Raw genomic sequence first — 19,026 nt, 5'->3', positions numbered from 1 at the left:
TCAATTGTCCTCTGTATGTCAAAGAGCCAACTTCCTTTTATCAAATGATTCATAGTCTTGTCTCAATTCAACAATATTACTGAGAATCTGTTACATACTATATAAACTTCAGGGGAGACAAAAATAAATAGGACATGGTTGATGCCCACCAGGAGCACTGTAAGAGCTACAGTCACTGTCTTTTGGATAAGAATCCTAGGAACCTTTCTTTTGAAGAAGTTTATTACATCCTGAGGCATTTCCACAAAAGGAAAATTCAGAGGGCTGCCTCTGCTCCTCCCCTAAGGATTCTACCAGGTCATCCAATAATATACCGTATTACATGCATTATCAAGAGAGGAATAATATTCAATAAGCTTATCGATAGAATAGAAGCATTCTACCAAGTAAGCCTCAGGTTTGACTGAAGTACTATAAAAACAAGACCCAACTCTTTTCTGATGCATATGATCTTGAATTTTTGCCTGTATAAAAATGGACATTTAAACAGATTCTCTAAGAATCTAGCTTCTTTCAGATTTAATCCCAAAAGAAAGGATGTGTATTTAATTGTTTTACTTTTTAAAAAATGTATCAATAGAACTAGTATATTAAGAAGGTAATGACAACAGAAAACAAGGGCTTAAGAAACTAAAGAAACATCTTGGCTTGTTCCCTACCTAACTCAAAAGAATGGATAATGTGTAGGATAAATATAGATTCAAGTAGTATTACTCTTCTCTGAAGAAAGGCTATAGCATATTTCAAATCCACTAACATGCTGTGAGATGAACTTTCTAATGCCTCAATTCAGAAACCCAAATTCCCTATTCTTAAAAGTTCTTTGAACGGCTAAAAATGTCACCAAGAAAAAAGTGTAATAAGCAAGCTATAGACAGTGACAAGTTAAAAAATGTCCAGGGTAGTTTCTACATTATAGAAGTCAGAGAGAAAGGACAAATCATTTGTTTACACTACAGAAATTGTTTAATTTAAATAGCAAATATTTTTATAAACACTCGCAAGGTATGAGAGAAATAAATCAGTGCAAAACAGGTTAAACTATCAATTACCTAAAACAGTACTGATAGCATTTTGAGAAGAAATATTTTCTACAAAGGCAAACAATGCTTAGAAAATAAAAAACCAAGAAGCATATTAAACAGTTGGATTTTTATTTTATTTTAATCTTTTTAAGAAAAAATCTAAAATAGTCTATGTAATCACTAAAAAGGCCATAAAAAGTTTACATAGCTAATCCAACAGATATCAGGAACTCAAACTAACAAACTTATGTTTTATAGTATAGTTGACTAATGTAATGCGTTTGTAAGGAATGTCTCTTATTTATCTCTCTCCAATATCTTCTGGAGACTTTTCTCTACATTTGGATAGTTCCCTTCAGTGTAAGTTCCACTCTTCAAGTGGGAAAAATTAAACAAATAAGCTGTTTCTCTTTAGGTCTTCCATAGCTTTTGTGAGCTATCCATAATCTTTAATCTTTAAAAGTTCTTAGAGTAACTGGTATGGACTCTGTTTTCTACAACTAAGAATTCTAACCAAAAAGGGCGTGAAAAAATGAAGAAGGAAAAAAACAGTATATGGGGATAGTGCAAGGGAAAAGAAAAAGAGGAAGTAGAAGTAATAAAAAAAGAATCACTGCAATACTGCAGACAATAAAAGATGTGAACTTTTTCAATAAATCGGACAATTTAAATGAAAGCAACATATTCCTTGAAAAACATATTTCCAAAACTGAACCAAGAAGAAAAATTATATATTATAATATCTATTATAGAAACTTAATCTATAATAAACCTTTTTACATAGAAAATTCCAAGTCCACATGGCTTCAGATAGCTTGTCAAACATTTATATCAATTTACATCAACTTTTCCATAGAATAGAAAATAAATACTTCCTAGCTTGTTTTAAAGGTCTAGCATAAACATGACAAAGAAATTAGAAGAAAGAAAAATTAAAATCCACTCTCATAAATGCAGTGCACAAATCTTATGCCAACACTAGCAACTTGAATCCAGCAAAATGTAAAATATAACCAAATGGTGCTTATTTCAGGAATGCAAAGCTATTTCAATGCTTAAGAGTCAATTGTTGTCCCTAAAATAGACTCATATTTATATGGTTACTTGATATTCAACAAAAGGCATTAAAGCAATTCAATGGGGAAGAAGAAAGTCGGTACATCAAATGGTGCTAGAACAATCATGTATCAAAACAGAAAAAAATTTAACAAGGATCCCTATATCTCATACCATAAAAACTAATTTCAAAGAGATCTAGACTAAAACAAAAAAGTAAACACTAAAAAGCTTTTAGAATTATCCATAGATTTGCCATATGACCCAGCAATACCACTGCTGGGTATATACCCATCAGATCTGAAAACAAGGACACAAACCGATATATGTACACCAATGTTCATAGCAGCATTGTTCACCATCGCCAAAAGTTGGAATCAATCCAAAAGTCCATCAACAGATGAGTGGATCAATAAAATGTGGTATATACACACAATGGAATACTACTCAGCTGTAAGAACCAATACACTACAATCGCACGTGATAACATGGATGAACCTTGAGAATCTTATGTTGAGTGAAGCAACCCAGGCATTGAAGGACAAATACTATATGACCTCAATGATATGAAATAAGTTAACTGCCTCAGAAAGCTAGAGTCTGGAAAAGTGGCTTACTGGAAATCGGGGGGTGGAGGAAGGATGTGAGTTAATGTCTGTAGGGGTGGAATCTGTGATGAGCTGGGGGTAAGTATGAGCACAAAGAAGGGACAAAATGGGGGCAAGGGGTTACCTTCGGGTGGGGTTTTCTGGGTTTGAGGGGGGCTGGGGATGGGAAGAGGGGTAATATGGTCCAAGAAATAGGTGGGAGGGAGGGGCAACATACAAACATGGGAGAGTGCCAGAAGTTCATTGAGAACTAAATGTTGAGTAAAACGTATCAAAGTATAAGTAGGAGGGTTACCTGGTTAGGACGCTCAGGGGGTATGGTCTGATGCGGGACGGACTCCGGAGGGAATAGCTGAAGGCTCATTTTGCCAAGGTGGGTTCTACCATTGGGTGGGGTGGACCCATATCCTGGGGAAGACTAATGCCGTCGAATAGAGAGAACTGTATCTCTCGTGAGAAAGGACGGCTCCCAGGGCATTAGATTGGCAGGCGTTGTGGGCCCTAAGGGGAGGGGAAAATGGACGTGCAATGGATGGAACAAAGGTAAATAAGGGGGCAAAAGAGGAGTTATGTGAGAGTACACGAGGATGAATATAAAACAGCTAATATTACACCAAAAACATATAGGGGACGACAGACTAATAATGAAAACCATAAGACAAAACATAGGATAACTAAAAAATTTAGAAAACTGTACAACCTAAAGTATGGACCACATAGTAAGCACAAATGTTACCTTGTTTGAAAACTATAGTTTCGGAATCTGTACATCAGTTTCAGGAAATATGATATGAATAAGTTAAAAGATTATTGCTGTGGAAGGGAAAAGGTTTTATGGTAGATCTGGGGAAATACTGTATATTGTATATATGAATTTTGGTGATCTAAGACTCTTCTGAAGCTGGCATTATGTTGGGATTCACTTTACGGGAAGTTTTGGATCACAGAGTGGTTCAACAATGGCAGCAGAGGAATACTGATATGGGATGTTATTGACAGGATATATATGGTTGACAGGGAGTTATACAGGGCATATGCCCAGGGTATATGGTAATGTCTATATATACTCATAGTGGAAACAATTAAAAACAACAGCTGGGGGGGTACTGGGCTCCTGGCCGGGGGGTCACTGTTGTGGGCCCTGGGAGAGCAGCGGCAATCCTCCAGGTGCAACGGCAAGAACCAGGAAGGAAGGAGGGCCCAACAGTGGGCTCTTGATACTAATGGCTACACTTTTGAGCCTATGCACCTGCAATAAGAACAAGGCCTAGAGTAGCATTGTGCCTGGGGGTTTCCTCCTGACAGCCTGCATGTTACTCAAATGTGGCCACTCTCACAGCCAAACTCAGCATGTAGATGTGATGCATTCCCCCCAGCGTGGGACACGACACCCGGGGATGAGCCTCCCTGGCACCGAGGGATCACTACCACATACCAGCTGAAGAAGCAACTAGAAAATGACCTTGAATCAAAGATTCAATGCGGAACAGCAGAATATACCTGTCTACATATAATAACATGACTTCGGGAAGCGGTTTGACCTAATGTAAGGGGGAAATGGAAAGGAGAAATGAGATTATAAGGCTGTGAGTCTCTAAAAAAGAGTCTGGAGGTTGTCAGAAGGAATACCCCTATGTACAACTGAACAGAGTCTAAGAGACAGATAAGGTAGATACAACCCCAGGTATTGGTTCTTTTGAGGGATAAAGAGACCCACGGGTTCTATGGTCATGGCAGAAGGGGTTCACTGCCATGACAGATGGCCCTTCTTTGGAGCTGGTGTTTCTGTGTGATGGAAATGGACTCAGAGGGGATCTCTTTTCACGAGACTTGCATGCTACTTTATTGGAATTGTAGTTGGTGCTGGGTTTAAGATATATGTAGGGGATTTGAATCTCTGGACTGATAATATGACACCCAGGCCCAGAGCCTCAACAGACTTCAGCTCCTACACTTTGACTTATTGGACTTACTCCACTCAGCTAACATGGAGTTGAAGAAGGTCAACCACCACAACATGGAGCCTAGAGTGTCTACAACTAGAAGCGGGAAGAGTGCATCCAGTACCCATGTGCAATCTAAGCCCTCACTTGACATAGGTGTGCAATGGACACAACCAATCCAATGTCCACAGAGAAAATGTGGAATGGGTGTGGGAACGGTAGCCATGGGGGCTGCTGGGTGTGGGGAACGGGAGGAAGAGATGAGATGTGGAGGCATTTTCGGGACGTGGAGTTGTCCTGGATAGTGCTTCACGGACAATTACGGGACACTGTAGATCCCCCCAGGGCCCACTGGATGGAACGTGAGAGAGTCTGGGCTATGATGTGGACCATTGACTATGGGGTGCAGTGATGCTCAGAGATGAACTTACCAGGTGCAATGGATGTATCACGATGATGGGAGAGAGTGTTGCTGTGGGGGGAGTGGGGGGCGGGGGCGGTGGGGTTGAATGGGACCTCATATATTTTTTTTAATGTAATTTAAAAAAATAATAATAAATAAATATAAAAAAATAAAAAAATAAAAAAATAAAAATAAAAAGCTTTTAGAAGAAAACAGAAGATTTTTTCCATTGGGGGTAGGTAGAGGTTTTTTAGGATACAGAAAACAATACTCATAAAAGAAAAAGATTTTTTTCAAAATTAATTATTGTAATATACACATTAATAGAGAAAAGGTAGAAGAAAATCATGATCAGGTCAATAGACATAAAAAAATGCATGTGATAAAACCAATACTCATTTGAAGTAATAATTACAAAAAAACCTCTTAGTGAACTAGGAATAGAAGGAACTCCCTTATTCCTTATACTGATAAATAGCCACAGAAAGACATTAACTACATTGTTAAAAATGAAATTTTAAAAGCTTTCTCCCTTAGATTGGGAAGAATATGTGCTATCACTATTTATATTAACCTTCTTACTAGAGATCCCAGTCAGTATAGAAAGCCGACTGGGATTGGGGAAAAGGAAATAAGAGGGAAAAAGGAGAGAGGAGGAAGGAAGAGAAATGGGGAGGAAGAACTAGAAGGGAGGAGAGGAAGAGGGAGGGGGGAAATCAATTTCATTATATAGAAAATCCAAAGTACTCAACAAACTATTGGAATAAGTGAGTTTATTATTAATAGCAAAGTCATTAGATACAAGGTCAATATATAAAATTGAATTTCAATTATGTTTCTACATATGAACAAATAGAAAATAAAATTTTAAAACAATACTATAATTGCATCAAATATCTAGAAATATAATCTAATGAAAGATGTCAAAATGTAAGTCCTCTACATAGAAAATTACAAAACATCATTGAGAGAAATTAAAGACAACATACATAAATGGAGGAGCATACCATGTTCATAGAATGGAAGACTTAAAACCTAAGTTCCTTTTGGGAGTCTAGAATTTTGGTATGCTCTAGGCAGAGGGTACCTACATGACCAGCCCCCAATAAAAACCTTGGGTACTAAGTCTCCAATGAGTTTCCCTGAAAGAGAACACTTCATATGTGTTGTCTCAACTTACTGCTGGAGAAATTAAGCGTATCTTGTGTGCCTTCACTGGGAGAAGATTCTTGAAAACTTGCACCTGGTTTCCTCCAGACTTCAGCCTATGTACCTTTTCCCTTTGCTGATTTTGCTTTGTATCTCTTCACTGCTCAATACTAGGTGTAAATACAACTCTATGCTAAGCCCTGCTGGTCCCTCTAGTGGATTAGCAAATCTGGGGAGTGGTTTTGGGGACCCTTAACACAGAGGGCAATGATCCATTACCTTCTAGTTTCCAATATTTTTGTTGAGAAATCTAATGCCTTAGTATAAGACATGGCTTATGCTTTGAAAGCTTGTAGGAGCTAAACAAGACATTAAAAAAAAAAAAAACTAAAGAGAAAAAGAGATGAGTTGTATTACATTAAGAAAGATAAAGGGCAAGTCACCAGTTGGAGGAAGATATATATAATACATATATCAGACAAAAGACTTATATCCAGAATATATCAAGAATTCCTACAAGATAATAATAAAAGACTTAATAAGCACTTCACCAGGCAGGATGCCCAAGAGGGCAATAAATTATGAAGTGGTGCTTAACTTCATTAGTCATCATGGAAATGTAAATTAAAGCTGCAATGCAATACTATTTTGTACATACCAGAATGACTAAAATGAAAAAGACAGTATCAAGTGTTGGTGAAAATATGGGGCAACTCGAGTTTTTGTTGACTGCTAGAATATAAACTGGTACAATCATTTTGTAAATGTATTTGACAATACCAATAAAGATGAATATAAATATATCTGACACTCTACAATACTCCTCCTGGATATATAACAGAAATGCATAGGTATGTTACCAAAAGACATATACAAAAATGTTTGTAGCAACATTATTTGTAACAGCCAAAACCTGAAACCAACCCCAAATGTCCATCAACAAGAGAAATAGATAGAATGTAATATATTCACATAATGGGATACCTTACAGCAATGAAAATGAATAAACTATGATTGTACAACGTGGATGACTCTCACAAATATGTTGAACAAAAGAGAGAGATATAAAACCACGTGATTTTATTTATATGAAACTCAAAAACAAAAAACAAAAAATCCATGGTGTAAAAAGTCAGTATACTGGTATACTGGTTATCCTAGGGGATACGGTAGTGACTGGGAGGAGATAAGAGGAGACACCTGGGGTGCTCTATAATTTACTCTGGGTGTTGATTATGTTTACTTTGTGTGAAAAAAAATTTAAGGTGGTACTAATATTTTTATTATGGCACAAAGCAGTATTTTATACATTAACAGTTTTACAGTAAAAACATTTTATGGATAACTATAGAGAAACCACTGTACAGATAGCCTCCAACTTAAAAATGGGTAGTATTCCGTGTGGAGCTGGCCCATGCGCAGTGCTGATGTGCGCAAGGAGTGCCGTGCTACACAGGGGTGTCCCCCGCGTAGGGGAGCACCTCGCGCAAGGAGTGCACCCATAAGGAGAGCCGCCCAGCGCGGAGGGAGCAGCCTGCCGAGGAATGGCGCCGCCCACACTTCCCGTGCCACTGACGACAACAGAAGCGGACAAAGAAACAAGACGCAGCAAAAAGACACAGAAAACAGACAACCGGGGGAGGGGAGGGGAATTAAATAAATAAATCTTTAAAAAAAAAAAAATGGGTAGTATTTTAAGTACATTGAGTTGTTTGGTAAGTAAATTAGAAAATATTTACTCTGCAGAAAATAGTTAAAAACAACATTTTGAAGGCATTTAATGAAATTATACATTTATAAATATGGTTTGAGTTCTGGGATGAAGTTGGCTATCAGTGTCCTTTATTGTAAGGGGATCAGTAGGAGGCAATTAGATATAAAGACTCAGTTAAATGAGAGAAACAAGAATATTTTAGTTGGTTTTTTATTTGCTCAAAATAATTAAATGAAAATAAGACCAATCATAATTTTTCTCCTATTATAGCATGCTCCCTGAGATTCCCCCACTATAGAACTCTGAAAATTCGGGGAGAAGACAATGGTGTTTCTGCATCATGGAACACATAGATTTCTGGAAAAAAGAATATCTTAGAATCAGAGAAAGAAATAACAAATGGTCTGTCTCAAAAGGAAGCCACTAACTTCAGTAACACAAAACTATGTGCCCTCTGCACTTAATTCCTTCTTGGTAAATAGTAATGTTAATCTTCCAATAGGAAGAAGAGAATTACATTACTATTCTATTGCCATGTATCCAGCCTCCTTCGTATGAAAAAATTTATAGAGTCATCTTATACATTTGAAGTTCCTTTAACATTTACTTCTTTATAATAACAAGAGAAGAATTCACTTAAGTCACCTTGTAATGAGAAGTTAAAAATGACCAAAATGCATATAGAAACTATGGCTAATCAATGTATTGTCTTCTATTGAATGACCATCCAAATCTAGAGCATAAACTGGCTAAGCTGTATTACAATCCTGCTAAATCTGAAACCTTGCTTCAAAACAATGCTCAGTATTTTCAGAAGAAATGGTATAGGACTACATGAGTAACTGTTTAGCAGGTGACCTAGGAATGCCAATTACAGAATAAAGCTTTGACCTCTCAAAGTGACTCTTCAGAGATTGTTGTATTGATTTAGGTATTTACTTTAGGCAAGGACACTATCAAAAGACACTTGAGTATAAAGACAACTCAACTTATAAAGTAGAGGCAGATATATGGTTGATTTTATCTTACTATCTACAATGTATTAGAATAAAAATGTAAAGAATTCATACACCTTTTGTGATATCACCTGAAAAACCTTATACAGAAGTAGCAATGATATAAATGATAATGACCAGAAGAAATAATTTACACAGAGCTTGTTTCCCTGGAAGAGATGAGGACTGGGCAAGTGGTCAAAAGGAAGCACAATATGCTTTTAACTTTGTATGAAAAATACTTTGTAAAAAACTTTTAAACTATACGTTTGTGATTTATTTATTTTTCTGTAAGCTATATACTTCAATAAGCTGATTTCTTAAACACACACATGAACAGCAAATGCTCACTGAATGCAAACTCTTCAGTATAACATAAGACCCCTCACAATCTGGCCGTGAACATCTCTCTGACCTTACTTTCTGAAACTTTACTCTTTGTTCCCTGCTCTGTAGTCTCCAAACATTATCCTTTGAAGATGTGTTTTTTTCTGTCTGAAATACCCTTTGCCACTTGGCAAACTTGCTTATCTTTTTTTTTTATGACAAGTTTATTTGATATGAAATACACGCTTGAGAGATAAAGGGCTTTGTTTTTGGTTTTTTAAACAAATCTATTTTATTGATACATAAAATAGAGCATAAATCCATCTGAGGTGTACAATCAATGGCATCTGATATAATCATGTATTTGTGCATTCATCACTTCAGTCTTCCTTAGAGCATTTTCATTATTCCAATAATAACAATAAAGAAAAAACAAACAAAACTCACCTCTCAATCTCTATGCTTTCCCTGCCATACATAGCTGCTATTCTGTTCCTTCTCTCTAGTATATTTGTACATATATTTTGTAGAAAGTCTTATATATGCAATATTACCCATATTCATGTTTTACATGATGCAGCAGTTTGACATGGTTATGAATTCCAAAAACAGATATTGGATTATGTTTGTAATCTCTTCTGTACCTGGACATGATTAAGTTATGATTAGGACTTTGATTGGGCCAAGTCATTAGGGTGTTGAGACCCCACCCCTTGGTGGGTGGGAACTCACAGATAAAAGACATGGCAAAAGACAGAGTTGAGGGTTTTTGATGTTGGAGTTTGATTCTGAAGCCTTAAGTTGGAGCCCCAGGAAGTAAGCACACAGAGGAAAGAGAAGCAAGCCCCAGGAAGAGAGGAACACTGAGCCCAGGAAGAAGCATGCCCTGGGAAGAGAGGAACTCTGAACACAGAGAGAAGCAAGACCCTGGAAGGGAGGAACCCAGAAAGCCTGAACCCTCACAGACGTCGGCAGCCATCTTGCTCCATCCAACATGTAAAAATTAACTTTGGTGAGGGAAGTAACTTATGCTTTATGGCCTGGTATCTGTAAGCTCCCACCTCAATTAAATACCCTTTATAAAAACCAATCAATTTCTGGTATTTTGCATCAGCACCCCTTCGGTTGACTAACACACATGAGGTTTTACTATCTTATAGAGACCCATGCTAGACAATTTTTAGCTTTCTTTCTAGTAGTATACATAACCTTAGAATTTCCCTTTCAACCACTGTCATCCCATACTATAGCTCTGCTAGTTGCAAACACCATGATATGCTTTCACCATTTCTATTCGTTTCCAAAGACTTAAAAACAGCCTTTTACCAATGCTGCACAGACTAACCTCAGCTTTCCATTCTCTACCCTCCTTCTATTTTCTGTTGACCTATATTCTAATTATTAACTCGAATGATTCAGGCAAAATATTTCGTTCATAATAGCGCAGTCATATAGTATTGTCTTTTTGTGTCTGGACGCCTGGTTAAGAATCCATGCACTAGATTATGAACCCCCTGAGAAAAGGTAGTCAATCTTCATTTTTGTACCTCTGTGTCCAGTACAACACCTTACCCACTCATTTATTCATTCATTCATCATACCCACTCTGTGAAATGCACTGTTAGGTGTCTGGAGATACAGAGGCAAGTAAGTTTCTCAGAAATTTATGGTCTGCCTTAGATAGCACTCAATAAAGGAAAAGACAAAAGAAGCCAAGAAAAGGACACATAATGGGATAGGGACAAGAAGATAGAGGTATACAGACTTTTATAGACTAATACTGACATTTTATGGTATTTTATAATATTGTTATTAAAGATATGAAACTATATTGTATGTTGTTTGGCTTAAACAGGAAATCTCTTAGTATTTTTACTCAGGACTGGATGAAATTAAATTGAATGCACAATTTAATTCTTAAAGAAGAAGTCACAGTATCTGTTATTTTAAAACCAAGGAGACACATGGATCTTAGGCCCCTTCCATTTCAACCTATAATTAGCACTGTACCCATTAAATATGTTTCCCAGGGGCTTAAATCTTCCAGCTGTTCATATGCCAGTTGAGCCCTAAATCTCAGCAGAGTTGCAGCCAACATCTACTCTCCAGTTCATCAGACTCACCCAGGACAACTAACAAAAGGATGATGACGGACAATGCCTATCCGTAAAAACAAACAATTCCAAATCTACAACTTCAAGCCAGACAATTCCATCCACCTGTCCAGTGGGATCTAAGTCCCCCTCTCAATCGGAAGTAGAGTGGGCATCACTACCCCAAAATCCTGAGGATTGAGGAATGAACAAACATAAGGGGGAATACAACTCTGGACTAAAGTAGACATAACTATTCTACTAATGGAAGAACTTATAACATTGATATAAAGGCAGTGGGCACCAGAGGTTCTGAGGGGAGGAAGAGGGAAGAATAGGTGTAACTTGGGGCATTTTGGAGACATTGGAATTATTGTTAATAATGTTTCAGTGACAGATATAGGATATTATACATCTTGTCAAAACCTCTAAAATAATTGTGTAGTGCAAAGTGTAGACCATAATGTAAACCACAGACCATGGCTATTACCAATCCTTCAATATGTGTTCATCAATTGTAATAAATGTACTGCACTAAGATGTTGTTAATGGGGAAAAGGGGGGGTATATGGGAATCCCCTAGATTTTTGATGTAACATTTATGTAATCTAAGGCTTTAAAAATAAAATTTTTAATTAGGGGGGAAAAAACCTCAAGGAGCATAAGCCACTATTATACCCTACTATAGTTAAATAGGTCTTTGGTTATTTAACTAGTTTCAGGCAACCATAGTTATGAGTTATGCTTTGCTATGCATTGGAAATATTTTCCTAAATAATCCTTATATTATTTACTTACATCTACAAATCTTTCAGACATGTTCAGATAATAATCTAATACAAAAAGAAATACCTAAAGCAGAATGAGTCAAAGTCTACCTCACTAAATAGTGCAGCTTCATAAAAACACTTTCATTTATTTTAGTATATTTCCATCATTTCTGAAAGGTCAAATTAATATACAAAGACCGATTAGGCTTTTACTTAAAGAAATGGTACCAGTATTGTTTTTTCCTAACTATAGTAATAGTCTTAGAACCAGTCCAAGAAGAGAGCTTTTTGTAACCTGATCTTAGACTGTTCCACTAATATCTTAAAAGCACTTATAATTTAAAGAAAATGAAAAGATAGTATCTAAAGGCAGAAGTACAATGGACTAGAAAACAGTTTTACTTTTCCTGTCTACACAAATTGATTCATTTTATCCTTGAGTTTACTGTATTCTTTTCCCAAAGGCTCAACAGTACCATTAAATTGCTCTTATTAAAAGCAATAAACAGTGTAGTATACTGGGTCCTTCAATAAATATAATGTACATTTCTATAGACCAAACTCTAACATAATTTGAAATGTCATTAATCTATTTTTTCATGAAGTATAGTTTACATATAAAATTCATTTTACATGTATAGTTCAATAAGTTTTTCATAAATGTATATAGCTCTTAAACACAATTAAGAGACAGAACATTTCCATCACCCCAAAAGTTCTCCTTCTCTAACCCGTGGCAACCTATCTATTTTCTGCCCCTATAAGTTTTGTCTTTTCTAGAATTTCATAAAAATAAAACCATACAGTAAGGTGTCCTTTGTGTCTGCCTTCTTTCACTTGGCATAAAGCATGTGAGATTTATCCATGTTGCTGCACATATCATTAGCTGGTTCCTCCTTATAGCTGTGTAGTATTCCATTGTAATGATATACCACAATCTGCTTATCCATTTAGTGGCTGTAGACCTGTTGTTTTCAGTCTATTACTAACAATAGGTTCAAATAGAAGGGGCAGTAAAGTCATGTGTAAGGAAACCATGACTTGGTCCAACTCTGTCACACTGGGGAGCATAAATTCCAAAGTAGGGCCCTACTGACAGGGCGCTAAACTCCTGAGCTGTCAGCCCTGACTATCATGTCTGGATAGCTCCAGAGTCCTCAGGAGCCCTGCTATTTGAGGCAATATTTACTGTGGCAGTCAATGAGATCCTGTTGAGACATGCATAACCTCTCGAATGACCCTCCAACTTATTTTGAAATCTCTTAGCCATAAAAACTCATTAGTATTTATCCTTTCCCCCTTTTGATCAAAGTTTTTTTCCAGGTGCATTTCTAATTGGCACTGGGCAGTAATCCCTTGGTACAAGGGAGGCTCATCCTTGGGAGTAATATCCCATGCTGGGGAGGGGGGGGAAGGTAATGCATTTACATGCTGAGTTTGGCTTAGAGAGAGGTCACATTTGAGCAACAAGAAGGCTCTCAGGAGGTAACTCTAAGGCAATATATAATACTAGGCTAAGTTTCTATTTAAAAAAAAATGTTTCATAGTACAGTCATCAATATCAAGGGCACATTGCAATAGTCCATCCTCCTTCACTAGGCACTGTGTCTGTACTCAGGGGATTCTTGTGGCAGAGCTTGCCAGGATGGGAATTCGGTATTCTTTCGGTTATTGTGCGGATCTCCACCTACCATGGCAATGCCCCATAAACACTTGAACACATTCGTATGCCTTAACAGTGTCCCCCAGGTGAACCTCCTCCCATGCATCCCCCATCACTGGCACCCTGCATCAGTGATCCTCCCCTGCCACAGTTGTGATCCTTCTATGATCCAAAACTTCTGCAAAAATGAAACCAACAAAATAATGAAATAAAATTAATTTAAAAATGAAACGATAGTTTTAAAAATAACAAATACAAAAGAATTGAAAATTTTTAAAATAAATTTTTGACATTGTCTTTCATTAATGTAAGATTTGTTTTATTGTTTTGTTTTTGTTTTTTTATTTCTCTCCCCTTCCCCCCACCCCGCCCCAGTTGTCTGTTCTCTGTGTCTATTTGCTGCATGTTCTTCTTTGTCCACTTCTGTTGTTGTCAGCGGCCCGGAAATCTGTGTTTCTTTTTGTTGCATCATCTTGTGTGTCAGCTCTCCGTGTGCACAGCACCATTCCTGGGCAGGCTGCACTTTCTTTCATGCTGGGCGGCTCTCCTTACAGGGTGCACTCCTTGCACGTGGGGCTCCCTACGCGGGGGACACCCCTGCATGGCAGGGCACTCCTTGCGCGCATCAGCACTGTGCATGGGCCAGTTGTGGTAGACGGACACCCTAACCACTGGGCCAAGTCCACTTCCCAGATTTGTTATCTTGTATGTACAGTGACATTTTCTTCTGTATATTCTCCCAGTGCCCCATTTTTTTCACTTTATCTTTTAAAAAGATTTAGGTTATTTAGGTTACTGAAAAGTCACATACAAAATATAAGAATTCCCATATATCCAACATCCTTCTCCTTTTCCCTGTCTCCCCCACTAATGATATTTTACGTGTGGATGGTACATTTGTTACAAAATGTACAAACACTGAAGCACTGCTACTAACCATGGTCAATGATTTACATTATGGTTTACATTTTGGACAGTATACCTAGTATACCTTTACTAATTTTGATGAAATTAAAAATGGCCTGTATCCATTACTGCAAGATCTTTCAGAACAATTCTAACGCCCCAAAATGCCCTATGTTCCATCTATGCTGTTCTTCCCTCCCCCTTTCCTCAGGACCTATGGTAACCACTAAGTTTTACTTTTTAAAGAATAAGATTCATAGTAACTTGCAATAACACTGGCTTGATATACTGGTCTGTTTTCTTTTATTAGGCACTGCTTATGTCCTTAAGAGATTCTTGACTCTCTGAGAGCATAGCAGTACTCCTCAGGATAGGAGTTTAATATTTTCTTGTTTATTGTGTCGGTCTCCACCCACTGATATAATACACTATGACAAGATGAACACTTATATATTCCATAAAGGGCTGCCCAGGTGTGCCCTGTCCTGTATGCCCCTCCTCATCCAACATCCTAAACCAGTAACCCTCCCTGCCATATTTGCCTTAAGAACATTCCCAATGTTGTAGTTTTAACCACAGACCTGCAAATCCCCAGAGTTCACTTGCTCCTTCACCCAACCCTCCCCCCAGTTCCATGGATAGTCCAACTGACTCCCCCATCCTACTCCCCCTCACAGACCATCTGCTGAACCCCAGAGTATCACTGCACCACTGTAATGCCCATCTATTGCACGACTACACCCTTCCACCTTATCATAGATTTTTCCCATACAGGCACTGACTCACAAACCTCTACTCACTTTATTTTTAAATAGTACAGTATATGGATAATTCTCAAAGCTTGCAGAGAAATTAGTAATCTTTTCATTTATTTTTTTTTATATTTGGCTTTTCTTCTCTCAATATTTATGGCCTTGCTAACATTCTTAGGTGCAGAGGCCTGTCATATCCTCACATGTTAACTTCAAGTGTAAAACAGTTTCATTTACTCTTCACAAAATTGGTACTTTTAAATGACAAATAAAGCTCATGTTGATAATTTGAAAGAAGAAATTTCAAAGAATTCTAAGAGGTTTTTGGTAGTAAAAAAGAACCTATTTGCCTTCTCTCCATGCCTTTAATACTGCAGGTTATAACAAACCAATAAAGAAAACAAACAACTAAAATACAGTCAAACGCAATACTGGCTTCATGGTCATTTGCTCAGGACCACCTTCCTGGTCACTAACTGGACCCACTGTTCACTTTTCTTATTTTTCTGTCTCACTTGTCATGGACTCCATAGCCCACCCTGATTACTTTCAGCTCTCCCCTTGGTTTAGTGTCCCTGCTGGGGACAGGAGTAGGGTGGTCTTACTCTCTTCTCTGCGTACTCCTTGATTGTGACAACACTTATTCTGGGGGGAAAAATATCTTCTCTCACCACTCTAAGCCATAAGGAACCCTCTTTACTTTGGCTAGTCTTACCTCCAGAAAAGATAAAAGTCAAATAAGAAAGCACTGCAACTATAGTCTTTGGTTAAGGTTTCTCTAATGTAAGCCGTCAACTAGTTTACATGGACCACTGGCACCATGAACAATCTACACCAATACCGGGATTAAAGGAAGAGAGAGGTTGAGGAATTCCAACTTTAACCATAAAACAAAACAACAGTATATTGGACTTTCAAGGAAAATCTGAGGGGGCAGGAGAAGCCATAATATGAGGTACTATAAAAAATGTGATGTCGTTTTTCTTAACCCCATATTCTTTCCTACAGTAACAGGAAAAATGTTAATCTCAAAGAGAAGATTTAAAAAATAAACATATGTTTTAATTTAATGATTAGCAAGTACTATATGTTAAAAAGATTGTCTTTCTCCATAGAAAATGGAGAGAAAGGAACCCCTAACAAATTAGAGTAGATAGCTTCAACTTAGAACAAAGACCTAAGACTAGATCTTTGGGATGCACAGACTAGATCTTTGGGATGCGCAGAGGAAGACAGGAATCCCTAAAGAGCCCACATGGGTTAGGGACAAACCCAAGGGCTTACTGGCAGAGGCTTCTAAAAGCATGAAAGTCTTTTTTTTTTTTAAAGATTTATTTATTTATCTCCCCTTCCCACCAAATCCCTGCCCCCGCCCCCCCCCCCCCACCGCCCGCCCCGGTTGTCTATTCTCTGTGTCTATTTGCTGCGTCGTCTTCTTTGTCCACTTCTGTTGTTGTCAGCTGCACAGGAATCTGTTTCTTTTTGTTGAAGGGAAACTCTGTTTCTTTTTGTTGCCTCATCTTGCTGCGTCCATGTGGGCAGCGCCATTCTTAGGCGGGTTGCACTTTCCTTCGTGCTGGACGGCTCTCCTTACGGGGCGCACTCCTTGCACGTGGGGCTCCCTTACGCGGGGACACCCCTGTGTGGCACGGCACTCCTTGCGCGCATCAGCACTGTGCATGGGCCAGCTCCACACGGGTCAAGGAGGCCTGGGCTTTGAACTGTGGACCTCCCATGTGGTAGACAGACACCCTAACCACTGGGCCAAGTTCGCTTCCCATGAAAGTCTTTTAAAATCTGTTCAAACAAGCATCTGATCTGCAAATCTTTCAATAAAGCTATTTTCTCCCTAGTTTTTTGCTGTGTTTCTATCTGGCACACTTAACAGAGTCTTATATCTAAGCTTTGTCAAGGGAGACTCAGTGGGAATTTGATCTTCAAATTATGGGGTAGACCAGTAGTTTTAAATTATTATGGTTAGTTGCATATCTGTACTGTTTTAAAGTGACATCATATATTGCCTCTGAGGCAATGTATTGACTATTTTCAATGAAATTGCTAAACGCATACTTCATTGGACCCTATTGCTGAGAAAAACTAACAGCAGGGAACAGATATGGCTCAAGCAGTTGAGTGCCTGCTTCCCACATGGGAGGTCCCAGGTTCAGTTTCCAGTGCCCCCAAAAAAGCAAACAATAAACAAAACAAATGAAAAACCAACTCAGGGGAGCCAACATGGCTCAGTGGTTGAGTGCTGGGCTCCCACATATGAGAGGTCCCATGTTCAGTCGCCAGTTCCTGGTACCTCCAAAAAAAATCTTTAAAAAAAATAGCAACTTCAATTTCTATATATCTCATTTTGGAAATGAGAACAAATTTCAAGTCAGAATACTTGAAATATTAAATGAATACCTACATTTACATAAGCATTTCTAAAAGTTAATAACATTAATCAACTTTAAGTTAGGGAAATATGTGACTGGTCTACCTTCTAAAATTTATATTCATCCTTGAGAAAGTTACTAAAATTCAAATACTGAATAAGATCCTAACTTCCCTCCTTAAGAATACAGTGACAATGGGGAAATATTTTCATAATTTATTAAATTTTTTTGTCAGCAGGTTACCTGAAAACTGAAGTGCTGTGATTTTAGCTATAGATTGAAAAATACTATCAGATAAAGACCATCTAAAACACCTTCATACATTTTTTTCTTCTCTGTGCCTAGAAATCTGCAATATTCCAAGTTTCATAAGTATGCAATAGATCCAAGTATGTCAGTGCCCAATGTGTGCTCATTCATACAAACACAGCCTTTAATCAAATGCACTGCTGTCTTCGAATGAGTTATGCTGTAGAAAGATCAAGGTGTACCTAATACTGAGAAACAATGCTAAAGACTTAGCTCTCACTGTAGATAGAGCTTCTGCTAGTTAAAAAGGGATACATTTTGTAAACCTCCTACTTAGACTATAATTTTAATCTATTGCATATTAAACTGAAGCTACAGACTAATGTTTACAGATTAGTATCACAATTACAGTAAATTACAAGGCGACTATTCTCCAGTGAACCAACCCTTCTAACAGAAATTTCCCTAAAAGTTTTGAGACAAAGAGGACTACTGGAAATAATGCATGTTTACTAAAGTCTTTCTGTGACCTTCAGAGGACCTAAAAAAACAAACAAAAAAAACAAAACAAAAAAACTACCACAGCTTGGCTTTGCCCTCAACATCCAGCAGATGAAACCAGGCACCTGGGTTTGGATCAAGGTTTTGTAGAACAGCTTTCCTAAGCTCACCTGAGTTCATAAAACAGCAATGCAGTGGATTGTATGTGACCAACACAATGAAACCTCAGAGAGGCTTCCCTGTCACAAGAATTCACCTCAGTCGGGGTATAAATAATCCACATATTACCTTCAGCTGTTCTAGGGCAAAAGATGAACCATCTTGCTGTAAATTCTCAATAATCTGTTCCACAGTATTGGCAGAAAACCACCTGTAAAAAAGGAAATACATGATTTCACCAATGTGCAATTGGTTTCCTCCTTTAAGGTACCAATGAATCTGAACACAGGTTTCTCCTAACCCTATTTCAATCATGAAAAATTTTCCAA

General features: G+C 37.7%; 1 protein-coding gene across 4 annotated transcripts in view; it reads right to left on the bottom strand.

Annotated features, from left to right (window-relative positions):
• HIBCH (3-hydroxyisobutyryl-CoA hydrolase) overlaps positions 1-19,026 on the bottom strand; it is a 126,653-nt gene that overhangs the window by 13,625 nt on the left and 94,002 nt on the right. For 3 of the 4 annotated variants that reach the window (XM_004452546.5, XM_058300498.2, XM_071216217.1), the window contains one exon: positions 18,827-18,908. In XM_004452546.5, the coding sequence (XP_004452603.2) occupies positions 18,827-18,908 (82 nt within the window). Of the gene's footprint in view, positions 1-8,092; positions 8,256-18,826; positions 18,909-19,026 lie in introns of those variants that run through there. The other variant, XM_071216218.1, reaches the window with a different exon arrangement.

Source organism: Dasypus novemcinctus, chromosome 7 (genome assembly GCF_030445035.2).
Source record: "Dasypus novemcinctus isolate mDasNov1 chromosome 7, mDasNov1.1.hap2, whole genome shotgun sequence".
NCBI lineage: Eukaryota > Metazoa > Chordata > Mammalia > Cingulata > Dasypodidae > Dasypus > Dasypus novemcinctus.
The sequence above is the reverse complement of the archived record's forward strand: the minus strand, read 5'-3'. Positions and strand labels throughout refer to the sequence as shown.